The sequence below is a fragment of the Cetorhinus maximus genome, chromosome 3, assembly GCF_964194155.1.
Source record: "Cetorhinus maximus chromosome 3, sCetMax3.hap1.1, whole genome shotgun sequence".
In the NCBI taxonomy this organism is placed as follows: Eukaryota; Metazoa; Chordata; class Chondrichthyes; order Lamniformes; family Cetorhinidae; genus Cetorhinus; species Cetorhinus maximus.
In genome coordinates, this window is record NC_135881.1 from 17,783,626 (window position 1) to 17,811,598 (window position 27,973).

Genomic DNA, 27,973 nt, shown 5'->3' on the forward strand with positions numbered 1-27,973 from the left:
AAGGGTTTACAGCTGGTTGTGAGGTTTTTTGTAGTCGAATATCTAGGAGGTTGGTTCACAGATGAACTTTGAAACTACAACAGATTAAGTACTTTGGCTGCTTGATGACTTGCGGCTAGTTTCAGAGTCTGGTTCTCAGACTGGCTCATGACAAATGGTTCTTAAAAGACAAAGATGGCCAAGAATACATATTGAGGCTTGGCTGAGAGCCCAGACATCCATTACTTTGATGAAATGCCTGAGCCCCAGGGAAAATATTGCTTGATCGACAGCTCTGGCTCTCTGATCTCTGCTGTCAATTTCACAATGTTTGATTGCTGTCAATTTCACAATGTTTGATTACACAAGAGGTTTCAAGTGCTTGCAGTTTCTGGCATTGATGCTTTAAAGGATCTGGATAATAGACACGTTTATTGGGCTGTGGTGAAAGGGCTTTTTTAACATAGTGTCAAGTAACGAATGAATAACTTTTTAAAAGCTTATTTTTACACATCTTATTGTCACTATAATGTTCATTAGTTCTATACAGTGTATAGTGGGTTAATGGGCATAGACGTGCCATAGCTTTGTATAGAGGGCACAAGAGGCCATGAGGGTGGCGGGGGGCTGGTGGGGGGGTGGCATAGCTTTGCATAGGGGGCATGAGGAGAATTTTTTGAACTCACCTTTTAAAAGGTCCCCTCGTGCAGATTATGGTTCACGACACCTCTGAGGTGCCATGAACTGTAAAAACCTGGCCTGACTGCATGAAAATTGCCAAGGAGTACAACATGCCTATCTCCACAATGGAGCTGGCCAGGTTGGGAGTGCCAGGTGTGGGCTCATGACTCGAACCAACCACACCCTTAAAAGGCACTCCTGGGAATGGGGTCACGAATCCTGGAATTGGGGCCTGCCTGCCATTTTTAAAGGGCTCCTGAGTCATCCCAACTCAGCAAAAAGCCAGGCCATCAGTCTATGAGTCCATTGACTCTGTGTTTTGAGTAAGCTTTGAACAATGGCAGGTTTGAATTCCACAGATAACATTTGACTTGGTATGTTGATTCCAGGGGGAGTCCCCCGCCCATGGTAACTCAATTCAGAACTTTCCAGAAACTTGATAGTCTGCGTTGAATCAGCAAAAGTCTCCTGACCCCAACTTAACAGTTCATCAGTGTCTTTCTTAAACAAATAAAACAGTTCCAGAAGCTTTCATGTGAGCTCAGTCCATGTATAAAATTATGAATATGAAATCTCTTTACTTGACACAACACTACAGTTTTAATAAATTAAATAATAGTTTACTTTAAACAAGTTAACGTTTCTGCTATAATATGAATGTCATACAAATGCACTAAATAGTCATTTCTTATTATCACCAGACGTAATATCTAGGCTGAAATTTCTGAAAATTGTTCAAAGTATAGCTCTATTTTTCCCCTCCTTTTTAAAAAAACCCGGAACAGTGGAGAGTCCAACGAAAAGAAGGAGACAGACCAGCTCGCGGTAAGGACAGCAGAGAAACTACTGAAAGAGTACCATCCTCAAACACAGGAAGAACAGGAGCAACGGATATTGCTGCAGAACAGTTGCCTAATGGCCACTAATGATCGTTCTAAAGTGGAAACGGCCCTCGACATGTTCACAGAAATGGCCTCTGTCAAGGTGAGCAGTAGGGTAAGCTATACGGTGTAACTCCTGATGACGATCGACCAAGTGCCAGGAACAGTTGTGCATGCGCATTCAGCTCACACTGCATCCCGTCAGCCGTTGCGTGGTTTCTCCCTCTGCTGACTTCATCGATGTACACCCATCAGCCAGTGCCAACACTGGTTTCCACCTGCGGGAGTGGTGATGTCGCTTGCTCAGCCGTGTTCTCCAGCGCCCACTGTCTGCCGGTGACCTTCTCCCTCCACCGCCCAATGACGCCGGCCTCTCTCCTGATTCTCCCGCCCCCGGCCATTGCAAGCTGCGGTCTATCCAGCAGTGATGATGATCAGTTATTTCAGGATGCCAAAAATAACATGCATGGCAATCTCAATATTTTTCACACCACAATTAGCTTTTGCAAAACTCCCTAAATCAGAAAATTATATCGCATAAGCACGTGTGAACATCTCTGCACTCTGGGAAATAACGTACAGCAAAGTGCAACTTCGAAAGCAGAGTTTACAGATTGACATTTGGTTGTTACTAATGGGGCTAAGCACGGCATATGAACATATGAAACAGGAGCAGAGTAGGCCATTCGGCCCCTTGAGCCTGCTCCGCCATTCAATAACTGATCCATTTGTGTTTTGAATTCCATATTCCAATCTGCCTCCGATAACCTTTGATTTTCTTGCCTAACAAGAAGCTATCTACATCTGCCTTAAAAATATTCAATGACCCCACTTGCACCGCCTTTGGAGACAGAGAGTTCCAAAGTCGCACAGCCCTCTGAGAGAAAAAAATTCTCATCTCTGTCCTAAAAGGGCAACCCCTAATTTTAAAATGGTGCCCCCTAGTTCTGGACTGATCCACAAGAGGAACCATACTTTCCATGTCCACCTTGTCAATACTGTTCAGCATCTTATATACTTCAATCAAGTCACCCCTCACTCTTCTAAACTCCAGTGGAAACAAGCCCAGTCTGTCCAACCTTTCCTCATAAGACAAACAACTCATTCCAGGTATCAATCTAGTAAACCTCCTCTAAACCGCCTCCAATGCATTTACATCCTTCCTTAAATAAGGAGACCAAAACTGCACACAGTATTCGAGATGTGGTCTCACCAGTGCCATGTATAACTGAAGCATAACATCCTTACTTTTATTTTCCATTTCTCTCATAATAAAGGATAGCATTCCATTAGCCTTCTTAATTACTGGCTGTATCTGCATGCTAACTTTTTGTGACTCATGCACTAGAACGCTCTCTGCACCTTGGAATTCTGCAGCCGGTCCCTGTTTAAGTAATACTCTGCTGTTTTATTCTTCCTGCCAAAGTGAACAACTTCACATTTTCCCACATTATACTCCATCTGCCAGATTTTTTCCCATTCACTCAACCTATCTATATCAGTCATCAACCTCCTTATGTCTTCTTCATGACATACTTTCTACCTATCTTTGTGTCATCAGCAAATTTAGCTACCATGCCTTCACTCCCTTCGTCTAAGTCATTGATATAAATTATAAAAAGTTGATGCCCTAGCACAGACCCCTGCTGGACTCCACTCGTCACATCCTGCCAATCAGTAAAAGACCCATTTATGCATACTCTCTGTTTTCTGTCAGCCAGCCAATCTTCTATCCATGCTAATATGCTACCCCCTATACCATGAGCATTTATTTTCCGTAATAATCTTTGATGTGGCACCTTATCAAATTCCTACCAGAAATCCAAGTACAGCACGTCTACAGGCTCCCCTTTATCCGCAGCACATATTACTCCCTCAAAGAATTCCAATAAATTGGTTAAACATGATTTCCCTTTCACAAAACCACGCTGGCTCTTCACAATTACCTTGGGTTTCTCTAAGTGCCCAGCTATAACCTCCTTAATGATCGATTCTAACACCTTCCCCACAACAGACGTCAAGCTAACTGGCTTATAGCTTCCTGATTTCTGCCTCCCTGTCTTCTTGAATCGAGGGGTTATATTTGCTACTTTCCAGTCCAATGGAACCTTTCCAGAATCTAGCGAATTTTGGAAAATTAACACAAACGCTTCTACTACCTCATCGCCTCTTTCAACACCCTAGGATGAAGTCCATCAGCACTCGAAGTCTTGTCAGCCCGCAGTTCCATCAGTTTGCTCAGTACCTCTTCCCTGGTGATTATAATTTCACCAAGTTCCTCTCTCCCTTCCACCTCCTGATTTACAGCTATTGCTGGAATGTTTTTTGTATCCTCTATAGTGAAGGCAGAAGCAAAATATTTGTTAATTTCATCTGCCATTTTCTAATTATCTACTATTAACTCCCCACTGTCACTCTCTGGAGGACCCACACTCACTTTACCTACTCTTTTCCTTTTTAAGTACTCATAGAAACTCTTGCTATCCTTTTTTACATTTCTAGCTAGCTTCCTCTCATACTGTAATTTCTTTCTCCTGATTAACCTTTTAGTCATTCTCTGGTGTTCTTTATATTCTGATGAATCATCAGACCTGCCACTCATCTTTGCACGGTTACATGCTTTTTCCTCAAGTTTGATGCTTTCCTTAACTTCTTCTTTAGTTAACCAGGGATGGTGGGTCCTTCCCTTAGAATTTTCTTTTAATCCAGAGAGAATTCCATAAATCTGCTTCAGCTTTTCTACAGAACTGCTCTATTTTAATAATCAGAGCTCTTCGTTCACTGGCTTTAAGTCACTGACTTTGTTGGCAGTGCAAATACAAGTTCAGGAAGTGTACCTTCTAAAGTTGCAGCACCACCAGAGCTATAACATGGAAGGCCATGGAGGTCAATTCAGTTCACAGCTCTTTGGAACAAGCAGCAGAAAGTAGTGAATATACCTTATTAGATTCCTCCGCTGACTTTATTTTGAAAGTCATCCATTCAGTAGCCACTTATTAAACAACGCCTTGTGTTCATAGGCATTAAAGTATTCATGCACTTTCATGAGATCCAATGCTAGTAACTGGAGATTTATAACATTTTTTTAAAAACCACTTTTCTCTCCTCCTTCTCACTTGCATGCATTGGCGTGTTGCCAAGACATGGGTGCTAGGCACTTTCCAGTCCCATGCCCAAGCAACTATTCTTAATGAATGAACTTAGTTTGTGACTGTTGCAGTGATAACAGACCATGAGAATCATCAAAGTCCGGGATGATCGTCACTCAGCATCAACACATCTACACACTCACGTACAAATTCCGGTTGGAATCATTGGATGGGTTTCAGCAACAGGCATTCTGGCCAATTTCCTTTGCTTTACCTCAGTGGCTCTGAAGCCAATTATAGTCTCAAATTCAACATAGGCCAGAAATCGAACTTGAGATCTGGGAAAATAGATACGGGAATAGGCCATTCAACACTGATCCACCATTCAATTAGATTATGGCTGATCTGTAACTTGGCTCCATTTACCCTCTGATTCCATATCCCTTAATACCCCTATCGAACAAAAAAACTATCAATCTTAGTTTTGAAATTTTTAATTGACCCCCAGCCTCGACAACTTTCTGAAGGAGAGAGTTCCAGATTTACGCTACCCTTTGTGTGAAGAGTGCTTCCTGACCTCAATCCTGAATGGCCTGGCTCTAATTTTAAGGATATGCCATCTTGTTCTGGGCTTCCCCACCAAAGGAAATAGTTTATCTCTATCAACCTTGTCAACCCCCTTAATCATCTGACACTCCTCAGTTGGATTACCCTTTAATCTTCAATATTCAAGAAAGTACAAGTCTAGTTTGTGCAACTGGAGACCTCCTGGTTTCTATGTCTTTACCAATTGCTCCATTAGAGTAACTTGGCAGAGAATACTTAAAGCCATAACAGTCTGCTGGGTAACAATGTTTATGTTTCGCTGGATAGCACATCTCAACAATCCAAATATAGATTGAAGATTTGTTGCTTTCTGTTGATTATAACTCAATAATGTGAAATATTACATACCATCCCTGCTAACACTTTATGGAATTGCTGCTTGCAAATTATTTATTTTTCAGAAGGACCACATTCCTTCACTCCTGGCCGTGGCTCAAGCTTGCGTGGTCCTAAAGCTGATTCCTCGGGCCAGGAACCAGTTGAAGAGAATAACGAAAATAAACTGGAATTTGAAGGATGCTGAGGAGTTTGAGAAGAGCTGGCTTCTGCTGGCTGATATTTACATTAAAGCAGGAAAATACGACCTTGCAACAGAATTGCTGAAACGCTGCTTACAGTACAATCAGGTGGGCTACTGCTAATGAATTTAGTAAAAGTGTGCCAGTACTGTCCTCCTTAATCTGAAATAATCTGAAAACACCTTTCTGTTTGGAACTATATGGTTGTGTACTGTATATACACCTTTGCAAAATAAACATTTGATAATAGGCTTAGAGATTAGAACACAGAAACGGGAATAAACCATTCACGTCATCGAGCCATTTAATAGATTGTGGCTCATCTCTGCCTCAGCTCTATTTCCCTGCCTTAGCTCCACATACCTTAGATACCCTTACCTAACAAAACTCTATCAAGCTTTAATTGTCCCAGCATCCAAATCATTTTGTGGGAGAGAATTATAGATTTGCACCACACTTCATGTCAAAATGCACTCCTGATTTCCCCTCGCTCTAATTTTAAGATTATGTCCTCTTGTTCCCCCCCACTGATTAGAGGAAAGATTTTGTGGTGCAGTGGTAATGTCACTGGGCTAGTAATCCTAGCGGCTCAGGCCAATGCCCTGAGGGCATGGGTTCAAATTCTACCATGGCAGCTGTGGAATTTAAATTCAATTAATACATTTAGAATTGAAAACTGGTCTCGGTAATGGTGACCATGAAACTATCATCGATTGTCATAAAGACCCATCTTGTTCTCTAATGTCCTTTAGGGAAGGAAATCTACTATGCTTACTCAGTCTGGCCTACATGTGACTCCAGACCCACAGCAATGTGGTTGACTCTTAACTGCCCTCTGAAATGGCTGAGCAAGCCACTCAGTTCAAGAGCAATTAGGGATGGGCAAGAAATGCTGACCTTGCCAGTGATGGGAACGTCTCATGAAAGATTAAGTAAAAAAATCATCCCCCAATCTTTTAAACACAAGGGAATGCATGCCCAAGTTTATTTAACCTGGCCTCATAGTTTAAGCCTTCAATACCTGGTATTATTATTCTGGTAAATCTGCACTGCCCCCTTGCAAGGTCCATATAGCCTTCCTGAGATGCGATGCACCAAATGGACCTGTGTTCTAAACGGATTCTGACAAGGTTCTATACAACCGATCATTAAGAGCTAGAAAGTTGAAGTCAGCAGACATTCAGTGTAATAAACATATTGGCTTTGATGGTATTGGCACTCAGATTCTTTGCCTATCAGTTTTAAGTATCCCTTTGAACTGGGGTCACTGAATCTGAGTAAACCAGTGATCTTTGTAACTATCCACTATGCTGGTTGCCGCTGAATTTAGTACAATCCAAAGGAAATTGGTGAACTGGATGGTGATAACTTACTAGAGCCTATCCTGCACAATATCAAAGAGATGCGGTCCTGCTGTTAATCCTACAAGATCATGACTGGGACAGCACCACAAATGCTACTTGTAGTTAAGCCGGGTGACCATGTTTTTAGCAGGAATGCAAAAGACAATGCATTAGCCACTTGCACTTCAGTTGCAAAAACTCTGCATACATCTTCTTTTGCTGCTGGAGGATGGCGACATTACTCAGAGTCCCTTTCCCTTAACACAAAAGTTTTAAAACTATTACTGGAGCAACCATAGGGAGAGTGATTTCTAGCAACCTATGTGGGTGTACCTACACCACATGGACTGCAGCAGTTCAAGAAGTCAGCTTACTACCACCTTCTCAAGGGCAACTAGGGATGGGCAATAAGTGCTGGCCCAACCAGCGAAGCCCACATCCCATGAATGAATAATAATAATAAAGTTTCTCCAAACCTTTCTATGCTTCCCATCCCCTTCAGCATCATATCTGTCTTTATTTGTTTCCTTCTGCTTCACCCTGTATGCCACTTATTATACAAAACAAAAGTATTCATTCACCAAGATAAAACTTGATTCATGGTTCCATATTATGTAACCAGTACTTACTGTAATCAGGAAATATGCTTGTCAGTCGATTAGCAGCAGAGAACTCCTGGCTTGAATATGATTTTCTTTGACAACTTACCATGAATCAGCTGGATTTACGGTTCATTTCACTCATATGTTGAAAAAAAAATCTTGCTTACTCTTATTTGTAAACATGTGAAAAATGATGGAGAAGCAAAGATCCTCTAGTCCATCCAGCCTGTCCCGCATAATGCCTAGTGCATCACAATACATAAACTCCAAAGGTTGTGAAATGTGAATTATTTATTTGCTTCTTTAAATTGGTTGTAAACAAATTTCCCTCGGTTTCTTTTTTTTTAAATCTGTCTAGTCTTGTTGTAAGGCTTATGAATACCTAGGGTTTATCATGGAGAAAGAGCAGTCCTACATGGATGCAGTTACAAACTACAGATCGGCCTGGAAGTGCAGCAATGAGGCAAACCCTGCAATTGGTAAGCTCATACATCTCTAGTTGTTAATGGGCAACTTTAAATTAGTAAGACGGAGGATATCGATAATATCATGAGAAATCAGGACTGGGTACATTGCAGGAAATTTAAACAATGGGATTTGGTTTAAGAAATTGGAATTCTAGTTTTCCAGATCCCTAAATCTGGTTTTCGGCAGTTTTCCTGATTGGTTTTCCATATTGCGTTCAGTTCTAAGAGAAAGAATGTCACAACACAACAAGAAGGTCAGCTGTGATCTTATTAGCAGCACAGGCTTGAGGGGGCCATATATGAACATGAATGTAAGAAATAGGAACAGGATTAAGCTATTTGGCCTCTCAAGCCTGCTCTGCCATTCGATAAAGTCATGGCTGATCTGATTGTGGCCTTAACTCCATTTTCCTTTCTGCATCCTGTAACCCTTGTAGATCAAAAATCTGTCTAACTCAGCTTTGAATATATTCAATGACTCAGCCACCACTGCTCTCTGGGGTAGATCCTGGAACTCCTTTCTGAACAGCACTGTGGGTGTACCTACACCAGATGGACTGCAGCGGCTCAAGAAGGTGACTCATAGCCACCTTCACAAGGGCAATTAGGGATGGGCAATAAATGCTGGCCTAGCCAGCGATGCCCACATTTAAAAAAAATTCATTTGTGGGATGTGGGCTTCACTGGTTAGGCCAGCATTTATTGCCCAGCCCTAATTGCCCTTGAGAAGGGGCTGGTGAACTGCCTTTTTGAACAGCTGCAGTCCCTGTGGTATAAGTACACCCAAGGTGCTATTAGGGAGGGAGTTCCAGGATTTTGACCCAGCGACAGTGAAGGAACAACGATATATTTCCAAGTCAGGATATTGAGTGGCTTGGAGGGGAATTTCCAGGTGGTGGTGTTCCCATGTGTCTGCTGCCCTTGTCCTTCTAGATGGTAGTGGTTGTGGGTTTGGAAGGTGCTGTCTAAGGAGCCTTGGTGAGTTTCTGCAGTGCATCTTGTAGATGGTATACACTGCTACCACTGTTCGTTGGTGGTGGAGGGAGTGAATGTTTGTGGAAGTGCTGCCAATCAAGTGGGCTACTTTGTCCTAGATGGTATCAAGCTTCTTGAGTGTTGTTGGAGCTGCACTCATCCAGGCAACTGGAGAGTATTCCATCACACTCCTGACTTGTGCCTTGTAGATGGTGGACAGGCTTTGGGGAGTCAGGAAGTGAGTTACTCGCCGCAGGATTCTTAGCCTCTGACCTGCTCTTGTAGACACAGAATTTACATGGCTAGTCCAGTTCAGTTTCTGGTCAATGGTAACCCCCAGGATGTTGATAGTGGGGGATTCAATGATGATAATGTCATTGAATGTCAAGGGGCGATGGTTAGATTCTCTGTTGTTGGAGATGGTCACTGCCTGTCACGAATGTTACTTGCTACGTGTCAGTCCAAGCCTGAATATTGTCCAGCTCTTTCTGCATTTGTACATGGACATCCTGTGAAAGAATAAAATAAATATTCCAAAGATTAATGACCCTCTGAGAGATGAAATTCCTCTTCATCTCTGTCTTAAACGGGAAACCTCTTATTCTGAAACTGTGGCATGAATTTTATGCTCCGCACCCCAGCCAGGATATTTGCAGGTGAGGGAGTATGTAAAATAAAGTGGGTGTCCAGCCCACTGCCTTCCTGCCCATACCCAACCTGTTCCCACATTGCGATGACGGGGAGGGTGTGCAAAGTGCCAGGCAGCCTGGCCGCCTGTTAAATGGTCAGTTAATGGCCACTTAAGGAACTCAGTCTGCCTTCGCCACTAAAATATTTATACAACCGTCTCCCCTTTATGGCGGTGGTGTAAAGATATCCGCTGGGGAGAGCAGAAGGAAGGTGACCAGCTTGGCAGGTTTCACTGCACGGGCTAAAGGTGGGCAGGAAGTAGAGGGATATACCTCCATTGGAGGGGTCCTCTGTGCCCATTGAGGGTACCCCCACTAAGACGGTGCCCCATTTTGTGCCTCACCACCTGGCCTCTAAAACCTGACACCTCCTTTCCTTTTCCTATCTGGAGTCATGAAAACGTGTCTGGCCAAAAGTCCCAGACTTACCTCGAGCTATCTTCAGTTCTTCTTGGGACTCCTTGTAGACCCAGCAGTGGCCACTACTGTGTTGTGGCGCTGCTGGGACTATAGAGCTGCCGGTCAATCTGATTGACCGGCAACTCTCGAGGCCAGGCCAGTTCCGAAGAAGAATCACATTGGACTCGAAATGTTAACTCTGTTTCTCCCTCCACCGTTTGCTGCCAGGCCTGTTCAGCTTTTCCAGCATTTTCTGTCTTTACTTCAGATTTCCAGCATCTGCAGTATTTTGCATTTATTCACATTTGGGTTCACTTGCTCCATCCCCCTCCTGGGCCATTTTCCTGGAGGTGGGGTGAGGTGGCAGCGTTTGTGCCCACCCAGAAGCAACGGTTAGCCAATTGAGCCAATAAAAAGGACTCCCCAGGTGGCAGGGCAAGAACAGCTGTAAGGAGATGGCCTCTGTGCAGCAGACCAGTAGGGGGCAGCACTCCAGGCAGTTTCAGAGGCCCTTCCTGCCTGATTGTGTTCAGAAGTAGCCACGGGCTGCGTGTGGAGGGGTTATCCCACATGCATGGTTCTGTCCAGCTGCAAAGGTCTGTTTTCAATTTTAAATTAAAAAGGTGGGAGAGATGGCACAGCCATAATTGGAGTGAGGGGAGAAGACGGAAGGGGGTCAACCACAGTTGAAAGAACTGACTGATTTCGAGGAGCAGGCAGCCCAGCTGGCAGGGGTGCAGTGCAACAGATCCATAGGAGATGGAGAGATTGGCTTGCAGCCTCCATCCAGTGCCCTATCCCACACTTACCTGCCATGGAATCCTGCCGCTGTTTTCAAGGACGACCCTTTTTTAATTCATTTTTGGGATGTGGGCGTCACTGGCTAGGCCACCATTTATTGCCCATCTTTAACTGCCCTTGAGAAGCTCCTGGTGAGCTGCCTTCTTGAACTGCTGCAGTCCATGTGACGTAGGTACACCCGCAGTGCTTTTACGGAGGGAATTCCAGAATTTTAACCCAGCAACAGTGAAGGAACGGAGATATATTTCCAAGTCAGGATATTGAGTGGCTTGGAGGGGAACTTCCAGATGGTGATGTTCCCATGTATCTGCTGCCCTAATTCTTCTACATGGTAATGGTTGTGGGTTTGGAAGGTGCTGCCTAAGGAGCCTTGGTGAGTTTCTGTAGTACATCTTGTAGATGGTGCACACTGCTGCTGCTGTTCATCGGTGATGGAGGGAGTGAATGTTTGTGGAAGGGGTGCCAATCAAGCAGGCCGCTTTGTCCTGTATGCTGTCAAGCTTCTTGAATGTTGTTAGAGCTGCACTCATCCAGGCAAGTGCAGCGTATTCCATCAGACTCCTGACTTGTGCCTTGTAGATGGTGGACAGGCTTTGGGGAGTCAGGAATGAGTCACCCATTCCTAGGGTTCTTGCCTCTGACCTGCTCTTGTAGCCACAGTACTTATATGGCTAGTCCAATGCAGTTTCTGGTTAATGGTAATCTCCAGGATGTTAATAATGGGGGTTCATTGATAGTAATACCATTGAATGTCAAGGGGCCATGGTTAGATTCTCTCTTGTTGGAGATGGTCATTGCCTGGCACTTATGTGGCGTGAATGTTACTTGCCATTTGTCAGCTCAAGCTTGGATATTGTCCAGGTCTTGCTGCATTTGGACATGGACTGTTTCAGTATCTGAGGAGTCGTGAATGATGCTGAACATTGTGCAATAATCAGCGAACATCCCCACTTCTGACCTTATAATGGAAGGAAGGTCATTGATGAGGCAGCTGAAGATAGTCCTCCACCTTCAAGAGCACACTTACCATCCTTAATTGGACAGCAAAGCCTTTCCTCTAGCCATTAATTGGCCAATTTGGAGAAAATCACAGGCGAGTGGCTGTTTCCCCACGGTGCAAACTTCTGACCCCCATTTGAGATTCATGGCCGTGTTCAGAAGCCCACCAGTAAATTGTGTCCCTGAAGATAGGTGTAAAAGTCAGGCTTGCAAATGCTTCGTGGAGAGGTCATTTTTAGTTCTTCATGTTTTCTTCTTAACCTCTGTTTGATGACTTTCTTTGGTGATATTTTGAGTTGTGATGTTGGCTATTTGAGTGTGAAGGGAAAGCCTTTTATTCAGTTTTTGCACCAGGTATCAGCATTGGTCACACTCAAGTACAGAACAACTAGCTGCAAATCTTAAAAACTCCCATCTCCTGTTATCCAACAATGTTCCTCAGATAATCCCCCTACACTGCACCAATGTAACATTTTTAATTTCTTACAACACACTATCCTTTTGGTTTCTGGTAGTGAGTGGCTGCGTTGGCCTAATTACAGCCAGATTTGCACTGTAGATGTGTAGGTTGTCAGTATGGGTTTAAGCCATAAAGGGGAGATGGTGGCATAATGGTAATGTCACTGGACTGGTAATCCAGAGACTGAGGCTTACACTCCGTAGACATAGGATCAAATCCCACCATGGCAGCTGGTGGAATTTGAATTCAGTTAATAAATCTGGAATATAAAGATAGTAATGGTGACCATGATCACTATCATTGATTGTCCTAAAAACCCATCTGGTTCAATAATGCCCTTTAGGGAAGGAAATCTGCAGTCTGGCCTACATGTGACTCCAGACCCAGGAATGTGGTTGACCCTTAACTGCCCTCTGAAAATGCCTAGCAAGCCACTCAGTTCAAAAACAAAAAAGGAGAACCCTTACTGTTGGCTAAGGAAAGAAATTGAAATGAGTTTAGGGTGACAGGTATACCAATTTACTCATTTCTCAGTTGCTTAGATTTTTGTATGTTTGAATGGAGGATATGTGAATATCTGATAATCCTAATAGCCTCTTTAACTCTATACATCTCTTTTTTTTCTGTGTAGGATACAAACTCGCTTTCAATTACTTGAAAGCAAAAATGTACGTGCATGCAATCGACATTTGTCACAAGGTTTGTATTATGTCAAGAGGTTTTAAACAAAAATATTATATTTACTAAAAAAAAAGATGGAGTTGGGTTTTGTTCTTTTTTTAATAAAAATGTATGTGGACTCCAAGGTTTAAATTAAGAGGTGATATTACTGTACGCAAACTCAGGTTTCTTTCCTTAGAACTGAAAAAGTTAAATGGTGATTCGATCAAAGATTAAGATATTGAGAGGAACTGATTAGGTAGATAGAGAGAAACTATATCTGATGGTTGAGATTGATAGACTTTTGTTAACCAACGGTATTGAGGGAAAGGACAAAGGCTTTGGTATTTGATCACAGATCAGCTATAATCACGCTGAATGGTGGAACAGGCTCAAGGAGCTAAATAACCTACTCCTGTCTTCTGATGTAGTACAAGAGAGTTTCTTTTTCTAAAACAATTTACTACAGCCTGTGAAATATAAAAATCATTGAATAAACCTCCTGAATTGCCAGCAGCAGAGCTTGGGAGGCCAGTTGCCCATTCCAGTGGACTCCTTCCCAAAACGGTACGTTTGGGAACCCTATTCAGTCTGCTCTATAGATCTTGCATGTAATGTTGTATGTATAGGCCATTTGTTCTTGATTGTTTTATCTTCCCATTTTTCAGGTACTGAAAAATCATCCCACTTATCCAAAGATTCGAAAGGAGGTTTTTGAAAAGGCTCGATTTTCTCTTAAGCAATGAGAACTTAAAGTGCTTTACATCGATTGTAATTTCATAAAATCCAAGAAACTTGTGCATGTACAAGTATCCATTGAGAATAAAACTCATGAAGATCGGGTTCACTGGCATCAATAAAAAGAAGCTTGTACTTGTTAATTTACCTTTTGTTACCACTAGGATGGGAGGAGTGCGCAAATTATCAAGCCCCACTACTTGGCAGGCCTTCCCATTAATTTAAATGTTTAATTTTCTCACCGAAATGGCCAATTGTGTGCCTCTACTTCTAGTACCCAGGAGAAAAGGGACTTTGACCAGGTTTCTTTCAAAAAACTCAGAATCACACAGTGCAGAAGAGGCCCTTCGAGTCTGCACTGACACGTGAGAAACACCTGACCTACCTAATCCCATTTACCAGCACTTGGCCCATAGCCTTGAATGTTATGACGTGCCAAGTGCTCATCCAGGTACTTTTTAAAGGACGTGAGGCAACCTGTCTCCACCACCCTCCCAGGCAGTGCATTCCAGACCGTCACCACTCTCTGGGTAAAAAGATTTTTCCTCACATCCCCCCTAAACCTTCTGCCCCTCACCTTGAACTTATGTCCCCTTGTGACAGACCCTTCAACTAAGGGAACAGCTGCTCCCTATCCACCCTGTCCATGCCCCTCATAATCTTGTACACCTCGATCAGGTCGCCCCTCAGTCTTCTCTGCTCCAATGAAAACAACCCAAGTCTATCCAACCTCTCTTCATAACTTAAATGTTTCATCCCAGGCAACATCCTGGTGAATCTCCTCTGCACCCCCTCCAGTGCAATCACATCCTTCCTATAATGTGGCGACCAGAACTGCACATAGTACTCCAGCTGTGGCCTCACCAAGGTTCTATACAACTCTAACATGATCTCCTTACTTTTGTAATCTTTGCCTCGATTGATAAAAGCAAGTGTCCCATATGCCTTTTTCACCACTCCACTAACATGCCCCTCCACCTTCAGAGATCTATGGACACGCACGCCAAGGTCCCTTTGTTCCTCAGAACTTCCTAGTGTCATGCCGTTCATTGAATACTTCCTTGTCAAATTACTCTGTCCACCTCACACTTTTCAGGGTTAATTCCATCTGCCACTTATTTGCCCATTTGACCATCCCGTCTATATCTTCCTGTTGCCCAAGACACTCAACCTCACTGTTAGCCACCCGGCCAATCTTTATTTTAAAACAAAACTACTTTTAACAAGTTGCAAGCACTGGTTAACACACAATTGTAATAGGAAGTATAACTATCTATCTTTTCCTAAAGAATTCCCCAGCACACACACAGACAAACTAAGGACAAACAGATAGAGTCGCTCTGCAGAGATGGGCTTTGGAGGATGGGCATTATAAAATAATGGATAAAGTCTGCAGGGTCTTGACGTTGTCGTGTGAAGATGGGCTGCTGGTCCCGGTGGATGTCTGGGAGTTCTCACCAACTGGTCTCAGCTTTGCGGTTCCAAATGCAGACATTTAGATGAGGGTTCTCTGGCTACAGGTTGATAGCCACACACAATTTTAGGCAAGGTAGAGAGAGGCAGACAGCTAGGGTAGCCTTTCTTCCTCAGATTGTTGCCCAACAAGACAAAGCAAAACCACAGGTTCAAACTTAAGGTTTGCCTCTGCAATGTGATTACCTTTTTGTCTTCCAGCTTCATTAATTAAAGAACTTTGCAGTTCAAATCAAACAAACAACTCCTCCTCAAGTACCACAAAGATCATGTAATTTCTTGGACGAGGTCTGCTTGTTGACAAGATATCCAAAGTGCTTTACATTCAGTGAAGTGCAGTCACTGTCATAATTTAGGAAACGCAACAGACAAGTAGTGCACAGCAATGCCTTGGAAACAATAATGAGATATGACCAGATAATCTGCTTTAGTGGTGTGGTTGAGGGATAAATATTGGCCAGGACACCAGCCATTTTTCTGTCTACCTGAGAGAACAGATGTAGCCTCATTTTAACATTTCATCTGAGAGATGGCATCTCTGATAGTGCAGCATTGCCTCAGTAGAACACTGAAGTGTCAGCCAAGATTTAATCTCTGGAATTTAATCCACAACCTTCTTGCTGAGTGTGAGAGTGATACCACTGGAACTAAAGGATATTTCTTTCAGGATGGGCAGATGTAATTTGGTTCCAATTTCAGTGTCATACATTCCTTTATTTCTTTTTAAATTTCCATACAATGTTGACATGTTACTCTCACTGAAAGGAACTTGAGGTTGCAAATTGGGTGAGTTTTAAATTTGCCAAGAGGAATGAGATCATTTCTCCGGCAAATCATGCAAAATAATTGTAAGGAAGTTCCGCCTCCATTAAAATAAGGTCTGAACCTGAAATAAGTTTTCTTTGCCCTGGAGATCATCATCTGGCAGTATCACAGACCCATCGATAAACCTGCCAACACAATTCTGCCATTGAGGAGATGCAAGGCCTGTTCCTAGGATCCACTGGTCGCAATGAGCTAGAGCACTCGGTGAAAAAGAATTGTGTCTTATATCGGGAAATCAGTAGCACTTTATTTTAGGCTTGGTGTCAATTTCCACGCTGCAGCAAGGCTACCTCTTCAAGTCTGGCTTGCATTTGGTGGACACCGCTGTCAATTTTCTGTCATCACCCAGCAGCTGATTCCCTTCCAGCTCTGGATTACAGTGAAAGGATTTCTGCAAATGCAGGAGTATCATGGCGCAGCTGCTTAATGGTAGGCCAGTGGGTGGCATTCTGATTCCCAAAGTGCATCACAGCGTGAGAGGGATTTTTTTTTTGAGTCTGCTGACCGTAAATGGAACGTGAGGGGTGGGGTAAAGGGGAGGGGACTCGGGAGAGGAAGTGAAGAGACGATGATATCTTGCACAAGGAAAGATGAAGTGCTGACAGAAATCAAAAATGGGATTAGAATAGTTAGGTACTTGTTTGACTCAATGGGCCGAAGGGCCTTTTTCTGTGCTGTAGGCCTCTATGACTATGACTGAGAAATCTCTGATTTAAGGTTCGTGTAAAACAAAAGTTGAAAACCGGTACATTTGAACAAATTGGAGAAATCTGTTGGTACACTGGGACGCTTAAATCCCAGGCAAAGTCCAGTCATCCATAATATTATATCCCTCAATCAGCATCAACGAAACAGATTATCTGGTTACTATAACATTGCTGTTTGTTGGAGCTTGCTGTGTGTGAATTGGTTGCCACGTTTCCTATATTACAACAGTGACTGTGCTTCAAAGAATGCTTAATTGGCTGTAAAGTCCTATGGTTATGAAAAGTGCTATATAAATGTAAGCCTTTCTTCAATGACTCCGATGCTGTCACAACACTTATCCTGTCAATCAAATTGGGGGCGGGAGGGCAAGGACCGGAAGTGACGGCTGAAGCCACAGCCATATGAGGCCGTCGACTTCCGTTTTCCGAAGTGAGCCGCGAGCCGGAACCGTTAAACTATAGCGGAGCCGACGTAAGTGATGCGCGGCTTCCCTCGTTCATGCTGGTACGGCACATCTCAAACTTCATCAGACGACGAGGTGAAGCAGGCGGATTCCCTGTGATATTTACTGCGGCCTTTGTAGAATTCATTGAGGTGAAATGAAGGGACGTGGCATTTAAAGCGGGGATAAATCACGGCGTGCAGGAGGGGGCTGGTGCCGGGCTGGAGGTCCCGCCCCTTCAGCGGCGTTAGACGCCCTCGGGCAGCGCGCCGAGGGTCTCTACGGCTCTCTATTGGTTGGTTAAGGTGTCAATCATCCATTTGTAGTGGGGGCATGACGTGTGACAATCAAGTGGTCGGGGCTTGGAAGCAATTCCTCTGCACCCTTCATCATCCTCACCTAGTTACTCCCGTCGAATACTGCAACTCTCCATTCATCATTTTATCCACTTAATTGAATTTAAAAAGTAGGGGTAGGAGGCTGTGACAAATCAGCGAGACCACGTTGATCAGACCCTGGCCTGAACTCTCCTGTCTATTCCCCATAATCCTTGACACCCCTCTTGTCTAAAGATCTGTTTCTGTCAAGCCTCCACCGCTTTCTAGCGAATTCCAAAGATTCACAATCCTCTGGAATAAATTCCTCATTGTAAATGGAAACGCCTCATTCTGAAATAATGCCCCCCTCGGTCTAGATTTGCCCATGAGAAGAACATAGCAGCAGTAGGATATTTGGCTCCTTGAGCCTGCTCTGCCATTCAGTTAGATCATGGCTGATGATCTACCATTAGTGCATAGGCCCAAGCTATTCACGATCTATATGAATGATTTGGATATGGGGACCAAATATAATATTTCCAAGTTTGCTGATGAAGCAAAACTAGACAGGAATGTGAGTTAGAAGGAGGATTTTCCTCCTATTTTCCATTTTCCTGCACTATCTCCATATCCTTTGATGTCTTTACTATCTTGAAATCGAGCAATCTCTGTCTTGAACATACTCAATGACTCAGCCTCCACAACTGTGGGGTAGAGAATTCGAAAGATTCGCCACTTTCTAATTGAAGAAATTCCTCTTCAGTCCTAAATGGCCTAACCCTTACTATGAGCCTTCTCTGACAGCCTCCAATGCAATTATATCGCTTCTTAAATAAGGAGACCAAAACTATACACCGTACTACTCCAGGTGTGATCTCACCTGTTCCCTATCAGGCTGAAGCAAGACTTCTGTACTCCACCCCCTTGCAACAAAGGTCAGCATACTATTTGCCTTCCTAATTGCTTGCTGCACCTGAATCCTTTCAGGGACTTGTGAACAAGGACATCCAGGTCCCTTTGGACAGCAACACTTCCCAATCTCTCACCATTTAAAAAAAAACCTTGCACTTCTGTTTTTCTACCAAAGTGGATAACTTCACATTTTTCCGCAGTTATTCCATCTATGATGTTCTTGCCCACTCATTTAGCCTGTCTAAATCTCCTTCAAGCCTCTTTGCATCCTCCTCATAACTCACATTCCTGCCTAGTTTTGCATCATCAGCAAACTTGGAAATATTATATTTGGTTCCCACATACAAATCATTCATATAGATTGTGAATAGCTTGGGCCCGTGCACTAATCGTTGTGGTACTCCACTAGTCATAGTCTGCCAACCTGAGAATGGCCCATTCATTCCCATTTTGGAACTGTTAACCAATTCTCAATCCATGTCAGCCTATTATCCCCACTCCCATGTGTTCTAATTTTGTTTACTAACCTCTTGTGGGGACCTTATTGAAAGACTTCTGAAAATCCAATTACACCACATCCATTGGTTTCCCCTTATCCTGCTAGTTACATTCTCAAAAACTCCTTCCCCTTCCATAAATCCATGTTGACTCTGCCCAATCCTACTGCCTTTATTTTCTAAGTGTCTAGCTATCACATCCTTTATAATAGATTCTAGCACTAGCACTCTTTCTACTACTGACGTCAGGCTAACAGGTCTGTAGTTCCCGGTTTACTCTCTCCCTCCTTTTCTTTGCTACCTTCCAATCTGCAAGAATCGTTCCAGAACCTATAGAATTTTGGAAGATGATCACCAGTCCATCTACTATCTCTACTGCCATTTCTTTCAACACTCTGGGAGTAGATCATCAGGTCCAGGGGATTTGTCAACTTTCAATCCTATTAATTTCTTCAGTACTATCTTTTTACTAATACTAATTTCATTCCCACTGATCCCTTGGTTCTCTAGTATTTGAGGTTTTATTATGCTTTCCTCCATGAAGGCAGATGCAATGTATTTGTTTAGTTTCTCTGCTATTTCCTTATTCCATTATAAATTCTGCCATCTTTGACTGTAATGGGCCCACATTTGTCTTATCTAATCTTCCTTTTTACATGTCTATAGATGCTTTTACATTTTTAGATTTCACGCGAGTCTACTCTCATTCTAATTTAATTTTCTTTCAGTTTCTTGCTCCTCCTTTGCTGAATTCTAAAATGCTCCCAATCCTCAGGCTTACTACTTTTTTTTGGCAACTTTCTAAGCCTCCTCCTTTGATGTAATACTGTCTTTAACTTCTCTTGTTAGTCATGGTTGGATTGCCTTCCTGTTGGTTTTTTGTGCTTCGCTGGAATGTAAATTTGTTGCAAACCATGTACTAATTCTTAAATGCTAGCTGTTGCCTGTCTACCGGCATACCTTTTATTGTAGTTTCCCAATCTACCACAGCCAGTTTGCTCCTCATACCTTGGTAGTTTCCTTTGCTTAGATTTAAGACCCTAGTTTCGGATTGAAATGCATCGCTTTCAATCTTAATGTAAAATTCCATCGTATTATGGTTACCCTTCCCTAAAGACTCCTTTACAAAGAGATTATTAATAGCCCTTTTACAGTGCACAATACTAGATCTAAAATAGTTGGTTCCTTAACATACTATTCTAGAAAATCATCTTGTATGCATTCCAGAAATCCATCTTCCACAGCATTTGTGCTAATTTGGTTTACCCGGTCTATATGTAGGTTGAAATCCCCTATGCTTTTTTTATTCTTCCACGGGACGTCAGTGACACTGGCTAGGCCAGCATTTATTGCCCAATCCTAATTGCTATTGAGAAGATGGTGGTGAGTTGCTGCCTTGAACTGCTGCAGCCCATGTGGTGTAGGTACACCCACAGTACTATTCGGAATGGAGTTCCAGGATTTTGACCAACTGACAGTGAAGGGACGGCACTATAATTCCAAGTCAGGATGGTGTGTGGCTTGCAAGGAACTTGCAGATGGTGGTGTTCCCATACATCTGCTGCCCTTGTCCTTCTACGTGGTAGAGGCCGTAGGTTTGCTGTTGAAGGAGCATTGCTAAGTTGCTGCAGTGCATCTGCTGCCAGTGTGCGTCGGTGGTGGAGGAAGTGAATGTTGAAGGTGGTGGATAGTCAAGCAGGCTGCTTTGCCATGGATGGTGTCAGGCTTTTGAGTGGTGTTGGAGCTGCAATCATCCAGGCAAGTGGAGGGTATTCCATCACACTCCTGACTTGTGCCTTGTAGATGGTGAGCAGGCTTTGGGAAGTCAGGAGGTGAGTTACTCGTGGCAGAATTCCCAGTCTCTGACCTGCTTTTGTAGCCACAGTTTTTATATGGCTGGTCCATTTCAGTTTCTGGTCAATGATAATGCGAGGATATTGATGTTGGGGGATTCAGCAATGGTAATGCCATTAAACATTGATGGTTAGATTCTCTCTTGTTGGAAATGGTCATTGACTGGCACTTGTGTGGCAGTAATTGTAATTTGCCATTTATCAACCCAAGCTTGGATATTGTCCAAATCTTGCTGTATATGGACATGGGCTGCTTCAGTATCTGAGGAGTTGCAAATAGTGCTGAACATTGTGCAATCATCAGCAAATGTCTGCACTTCTGACTTTATGATGGAGGCCACTTCTGATCTGGTCATTGATGAAGCAGCTGATGATGGTTTGGCTTAGGACACTATCCTGAGAAACTCCTGCAGTGATGTCCTGGACTGAAATGATTGACCTTCAACAACCACAACCATTTTCCTTTGTGCTAGGTTATGATTCCAACCAGTGGAGAATTTTCCCCCATTTCCCATTGATGCCAGTTTTGTTAGGGCTCCTTGAATGCCACACTTGATCAAGTGCTGCCTTGATGTTAAGGGCAGTCACTCTCACCTCACCTCTGTAATACCCTTGTTACACGCCCTACATTAATACTACTGTTTGATGGCCTATAAATAACTCGGACCAACGTTTGCTGCCCCTTGCTTTATCTTAGCTTCATCCAAACTCATTCTACATCTTGACCTTCCAATCCAAGATCCTCTCTCACTAATGTACTGATTTCATCATTTATTAAAAGTGCTATCCCAGCTCCTTTAACTTTTTTGCCTATTCTTCCTAAATGTCAAATACCCTTGAATATTCAGTTCACAGCCTTGGTCAACCTGCAGCCATGTCTCTATATTGGCAATGAGATCATTCCTGTTTACTTCTATTTGTGCCATCAATTCATCTACCTTGTTGCGAATGCTGTGTGTATTCAGAGTGCCTTTAATTTTGTCGTTTTAACATAATTTGATGCTGGCCTTTGTTTTAGCTGACTTCCAATTTAGGAAACATCCTTTCGACATCAACCCTGCCAAGTCCCCTCAGAATCTTGTAAGTTTCAATAAAATCACCTCTCATTTTTCTTAATTCTAATGAGTACAGTAAATTCCAGTGAATACAAGTCCAACCTGTTCAGCTTTTCCGTATAAGGTAACCTGTTCATCCCAGGAATCAACCTAGTGAGCCTTCTCTGATAGCCTCCAATGCAACTATATCCCCTCTTAAATAAGGAGACCAAAACTACACAGTAATACTCCAGGTGTGATCTCACCTGTTCCCTGTAGGGTTGAAGCAAGACTTCCCTACATCTATACTCCATCCTCTGGCAATAAAGGCCAATTTTCCATTTGCTTTTCTAATTGCTGGTTGTACCTGCAACTAATGTTTTGTGTTTCATGTGAAGGGCACCCAGATCTCTCTACTGCAGCATTCTGCAGCCTGTCTCTATTTAAATAATATTTTGCCTCACTATTCTTCCTATCGAAGTGCAAACTTTGTGCAATTAAAAAAAAAATTAAGATAACTGCAAAAGAATCATATTTCTGTAGAGAGTCATGATCTGGAATGCACTCCTAGAAAGGATGGTGGAAGCAAATTCAGTAATAACTTTCAAAAGTGAATTGGATGTACACATAGAAAAGAAATGCAGGGCTGTGGGGAAAGAGCTGGATGAATTGGATAGTTCTTTCAATGTACCAGTGCTGATGTGATGGACTGAATAAGCTCCTTTTATGAATCTGATGATTCTACAAATTAAATACTTCAAATTAAGTTGTATTATGGGTCTGCATGTTCCTTCCTGAACAGCTAGCCAACTGATGGAAAAAGACAATGGGGGATGGGATGGGCGGGGGGCAGAGGGGTGTAGATGAAATTGCATCCTGGAATCAAAAGTAGATATTATTGGAAGTACACAAGGTGTTCAGTATTTGGTATGGGCAAAGACATGTTATTGTTTTGTGTAATTAAAAGCAGAAAATGCTGGAAAAATTCAGCAGGTCTAGCAGCATCTGTAGAGAGAGAAACAGAGTTAATGTTTTAAGTCCAATATGACTACTTATAAATATATAACTTGTTATGGTGGAATATGGTAGGAAATGTGGAATTTTATGGCTCAAGAGGCAGTCTCACTGATTGGAAGCTACACTTGGTTTCTGTCCTATTTATCAATTCATGCTAGTACTCTCTAGTCAAATTTTTAGCATGACACCGTTTTGGTGCTATGCTGAAAATGGATAAAAGTTAACCTGTATTCTTTGATAAAAGATAAGCTTGTGGTTTATCAAGTAAGATGTGTGCTCAAGAAGCTATCTCCTGTTTTGACATTCCTAGCATACAATTGAAGGGTTCCCATCATGCCAAGTGCAAGATCTAGGACTGTGCCGTGTGATGAATTTGTGACGGTGGCGGGGGGAAGAGCAATTGCTGGGATACAAGGAGGACTCTGACTTGTGCTGACTTATTGCTGTGCTTTGGAGGCAAAGCCAGCTGATTGAATGTTCCAGTTCCCCTTATGTGATCAGTGAACCTGGTGTTTGGCCTTTGATTTGAGAGGACCCACACAGCTCTTTGCACCACACTGAAGGAAAATGATGTCAGATAATGGATAAGGTGTGCAGAGGCTTAGGATGACAGTTTCTAGAGGCCAGATATGTGAACAAAAGATCATATATCCAGGGTTTGATGCCTGTCTTGATTGAGTGAATTGTAGAGGATGCTTGCTGTTGAAGCTCTCCATTGGTCCATGGATATTATGCGTGTCCAACAGGATGATTGCAGAGCACTCTCAAGAAGTAGCACAGATCACCATGAAATGTAACATTGAGTTCCTGGTCCCTGCTATTTGCAGATTGAGGACCCAAGCCAGTGTGCATTAATGATCTAATGAGCTGGAGGCTACATATTAAAGCCCCAGTCTGGGACATGCCCATAATCTAAGTTGACTAGTCATGAGGAAGCTGTGTGGTCAGAAGTATTGTCTTGAAGAAGAGAAGTTACATCCACGCTGTGTGTTTTGGTTGCTGTAAAAGATCTCTTGTCAAGGCCAAGGTTTGGATTGTTTTGTGAAAGTTTGGGTGCTGTGAGGGGATGTAAATATGGTAGTCACTGATAAATCCAATAATAAATTCAGGAGAAACTTCTTCACCCAAAGTGGTTAGAATGTGCAACTCCCTATTACAAGGAATAGTTGGGGCAAATAGTGGCAGCCTTCTGTCTCTTAAGACAATAGTTGGCACTGTGGTGGTCAGTTGAGGCAAATGGCATGGGTGCGTTTAAGGAACGAAGAAGAGAATAGTAAAATATGTTGAACTTGGAATGGTGGGAGGGGCTCATATGGAGCATAGACTGGTTGAGCTAGTTGGCCTATTTTAGTACTCTAAATAGTTACAACATCCAGTGGTAACAGCTATTAATTTAGATAATGGAGATGGTTGCAAATTAGAATTTTATGGATCCTGTGGGATGAATTGCTAATATTTTAATGTTAGCTTGGATGTTTAAGTCAATTACTGTTGTGATATAGTCAGCGAGCATTTTATGACAAATATAATTTATTGCTTTTTTTTTACAGTTTGGTGATATACAGAATAAAGCTAATATTACTGCCTTGCACAGAATTTTCCCCAGCTTCTTGGGCTCTGTTTTTTTCACTCACTCTTTCCTGGCTTTTGATTAAAATAAAAACTTGGGTTTTTAAATCGACAATAAAAACTGATTTTAAAGGTCCTTACTTATATATTGATGCCCAATTTATTTAAGGTCATGTGAACTTTTGTATTTTTCAGGACTTTTAAAATGCACCACCAGTGAAAGAATCTGTCTATTGCATCTGCCCGTGTCTTAGCAGCTTCTTATCCACGTTTTGCACTTGTGCAGGATGCGCAAGAGATTCTCCCAGCTGAAGGTAGACATAAGCTCATGAGTGAGGTGATTAGTTCTGTTCGTACAACTTTAGCACATATGGGGAAGAGCTTTCATGTATCTTACACAATCTTTCAACAATTTCTGTGCAATATTAATGTACAGTTTGTTAGCCTGTGACATGGATAGGACTCTATGTCAACACTATTATATTAAAGATCCAATAGGGTATCAAGTGTACTAACTCAAAAATAAAAATACCTGGAAAAACTCAGCAGGTCTGGCAGCATCTGTGGAGAGGAACACAGTTAATGTTTCGAGCCTGTATGACTCTTCAACAGAACTAAGTAAAAATAGAGAAGAGGTGAAATGGTTTAAGGGGGGTGGGACAAGTAGAGCTGGATAGAGGGCCAGTGATAGGTGGAGATAGCCAAAAGATGTCATAGACAAAAGGTCAAAGAGGTGTTGAAGGTGGTGATATTATCTAAGGAATGTGCTAATTAAGGGTAGAAAGCAGGACAAGCAAGGTACAGATAGCCCAAGTGTACTAACTCAATCAGGTAACTTTCTTATTCCTGTACTGGAGCAATGATGTTCCACATGATGTGCATATTTTTGCAGTTGCTTGGTATTGTATAAACTAATGGGTGCATCATTAGCTTGTTACACTTATTGACTGTCCACAGTCCTGACTGAGGAGAGTACCAGCCTTAGACTATTAGCCCGATATTTGTAGTTGGCAGAACATTGGAGTTGTAAAGGAAATGATTCAAGTGCATGAAACAAATTATTTGTTATAAATTTGTTCCAATTCTTTCTGGACTAAAACTTAATTCGCGGCTGATGGTAATCTGCATTTGCAATATATCTTGACTTTCTGAAGGCATTAAATCCCTGGCTCATTTTACTCCTGATGTGCTTTACAGTTGTGAAGGGTTAGCCTGAAGTAACTGTCTAACGTCGACCCACAACAACAACTTGCATTTAGACAGTGCCTTTATCGTAGTAAAATACCCTGAGGCACATAACAGGAGTGTTACCAAACAAACTATGACACTGGTGCGCATAAGAAGTTATTAAGATAGATGAACAAAAGCTTGTTCAGAGGTAGTTTTTCAGAACATCTTAAAGGAGCAGTAAGAGGTGGAAAGAATTAGGGAGTGAATTTAAGTTTAGGCTGCAGGCAAATGAAAGCATGAGCTGCCAATGGAGTAATATTAAAATAGGAACTAGTCAAATGACTTCTTAAAGAATTTGTATTCATATCATGTCTCACGATGGGCTGAGTGGCCTCCTTCTACACCGTAACACCGTAAGGTCTGTGACCTTAGGACATCTTAGAGATGTTTCATAGTCAAAGTAATACTTTTGGAGTATACTCACTCTTGTAATGTAGGTGAATGTGCCAGCCGTTTTACATCCAGTGAGGACCCATGTTCAGCAATGAGATTTATTTTTTTCTTCTTTCATGGGGTGTGGGTGTTGCTGGCAAGGCCAGCATTCATTGTCCTTAAATTGAGTGGCTTGCTAGGCCATTTCAGAGGGTGGTTAAGAGTCAACCACATTGCTCTGGGTCTGTAGTCACATGTAGGCTAGATCAGGTAGGGGGTTGGCAGATTTCCTTTCCTAAAGGACATTAGTGAACCAGGTTGGTTTTTGAAATCGGTAATAGTTGTCATGGTCACCATCACTGAGACTAGCTTTCAATTCCGGATTTATTGATTGAATTTAAATTCCACCAGCTATTGTGGTGGGATTTGTACCTGTGTCCCAGAGCATTAGCCTGGGCTTTGGGATTACTAGTCCAATAACATTACCACTACACCACTATTTCCCCAAATGACCAGATAATTTTAGTGGTATTGAGGAATAAATGTTGGCCGGGACAATGGGAAACTTCTGTGCTTTTTGAATATATATCCACCTGAGAAGGCAGCAAGACCTCGGTTTAATGTCTCTCAAGACGATTATATGTCTCTTACGGTAGCATATGATAATGTTAATGTACAAGTAATCCAGAGGCCTAGACTAATACTCTGTAGGCCTGAGTTCAAATCCCACCATGACAGCTGGTGGAATTTAAATTCAATTAATTAATGAATCAGGATTAAAATGTTAGTCTCAGTAATGCTAACCATGAAACTACTGATTGTCATAAAAACCCATCTGGCTCATTAGTTCTTTTAGGGAAGAATGTTGTCTGTATCTGGTCTGGCCTACATGTGACTCTGTAGCCACAGCAATGTGTTTGACTTTTATTTCCCCCATGAAATGGTCAAACAAGCCACTCAGTTGTATCAAATTGTTACAGAAAAATCGTATAAGAATAAAACTGGATGGACCATCCCACATCAGCCTATGCACAACCTGTCCAAAGATACACCCAGCCCAGTCCACTGCACTCTGGGTGTACTTCCACCACGTGGACTGCAGTAACTCAAGAAGGCAGCTCACCACTAGCTCCTCAAGGGAAATTATAGATGGGCATCAAATGCTGCCTTGCCAGGAAGCTCATGTCGCATGAATGAATGAAAATAATGAAAGTTGACACATCCAACAGTACAACACTCCCTCAGTATTTCACTGGGACTGTCAGCCTGAATTTTTGCTCAAGTACCTGGAGTGGGGATTGAATGCATGGCTTTCTGACTCCAAGTGGAGGATGCTAGGCACTGATGTCAAGTCAGATAGATAGATGCTTCAGCCTTTGGTTGGCTATTTTAAAACTGGTTCCAAAGCCCAGGGGCTGAATTTTAAAGATGTGGTTGTAGCTGCATAGTCATGTACGCCATCCTTTTGTGGGTGAAAATCAGTAGGGATTCAAACTTTCCCTGTTTCACTGTTAATCTAATATCTGCAATGTAATTGAATACATGACAGGAAGAAAAAAACAATGGCATCTCCGCATGATAAAGCAGTGCAGTTATGGGCAGCATTTCTTCACTGTGTAGCAATGTGTGCTTAGGAACTTTTGACAGAGGGCTTAGTTTGTGAAAAAGCATTAAAAAATATTTAAGCCAGATCTATTTTGGGATACACGAGCTTTAGATTTTGTCAGAAGCACATGATTAACAATTTGCGCTGTAGGTTAATTGCATTACAGATGTAAATTAAATTTGCTTGTGATGGAATATGTTTAAGAAGGGTGCTTCCAGTTGAGGGGAGCAC

The 27,973-nt window shown here is 42.4% G+C and overlaps 2 protein-coding genes across 3 annotated transcripts in view; both read left to right on the top strand.

Moving 5' to 3' along the window:
• The window catches only part of ttc21a (tetratricopeptide repeat domain 21A), a 125,433-nt gene extending 111,538 nt beyond the window's left edge, over positions 1 to 13,895 (top strand). The window contains exons 25-29 of the mRNA XM_078534881.1: positions 1,446 to 1,644; positions 5,638 to 5,862; positions 8,058 to 8,178; positions 13,121 to 13,188; positions 13,818 to 13,895. Coding sequence (XP_078391007.1) covers positions 1,446 to 1,644; positions 5,638 to 5,862; positions 8,058 to 8,178; positions 13,121 to 13,188; positions 13,818 to 13,895 — 691 coding nt within the window. The remainder of the gene's footprint in view (positions 1 to 1,445; positions 1,645 to 5,637; positions 5,863 to 8,057; positions 8,179 to 13,120; positions 13,189 to 13,817) is intronic.
• Positions 13,896 to 17,295: 3,400 nt separating this feature from the next.
• Positions 17,296 to 27,973, top strand: part of LOC144676383 (guanylate kinase-like) — a 48,182-nt gene continuing 37,504 nt past the window's right edge. Inside the window, exon 1 of one of the 2 annotated variants that reach the window (XM_078536815.1) lies at positions 17,296 to 17,431. In XM_078536815.1, the coding sequence (XP_078392941.1) occupies positions 17,392 to 17,431 (40 nt within the window). In that variant the 5' untranslated portion in view covers positions 17,296 to 17,391. Of the gene's footprint in view, positions 17,488 to 27,973 lie in introns of both variants that reach the window. The other variant, XM_078536817.1, reaches the window with a different exon arrangement.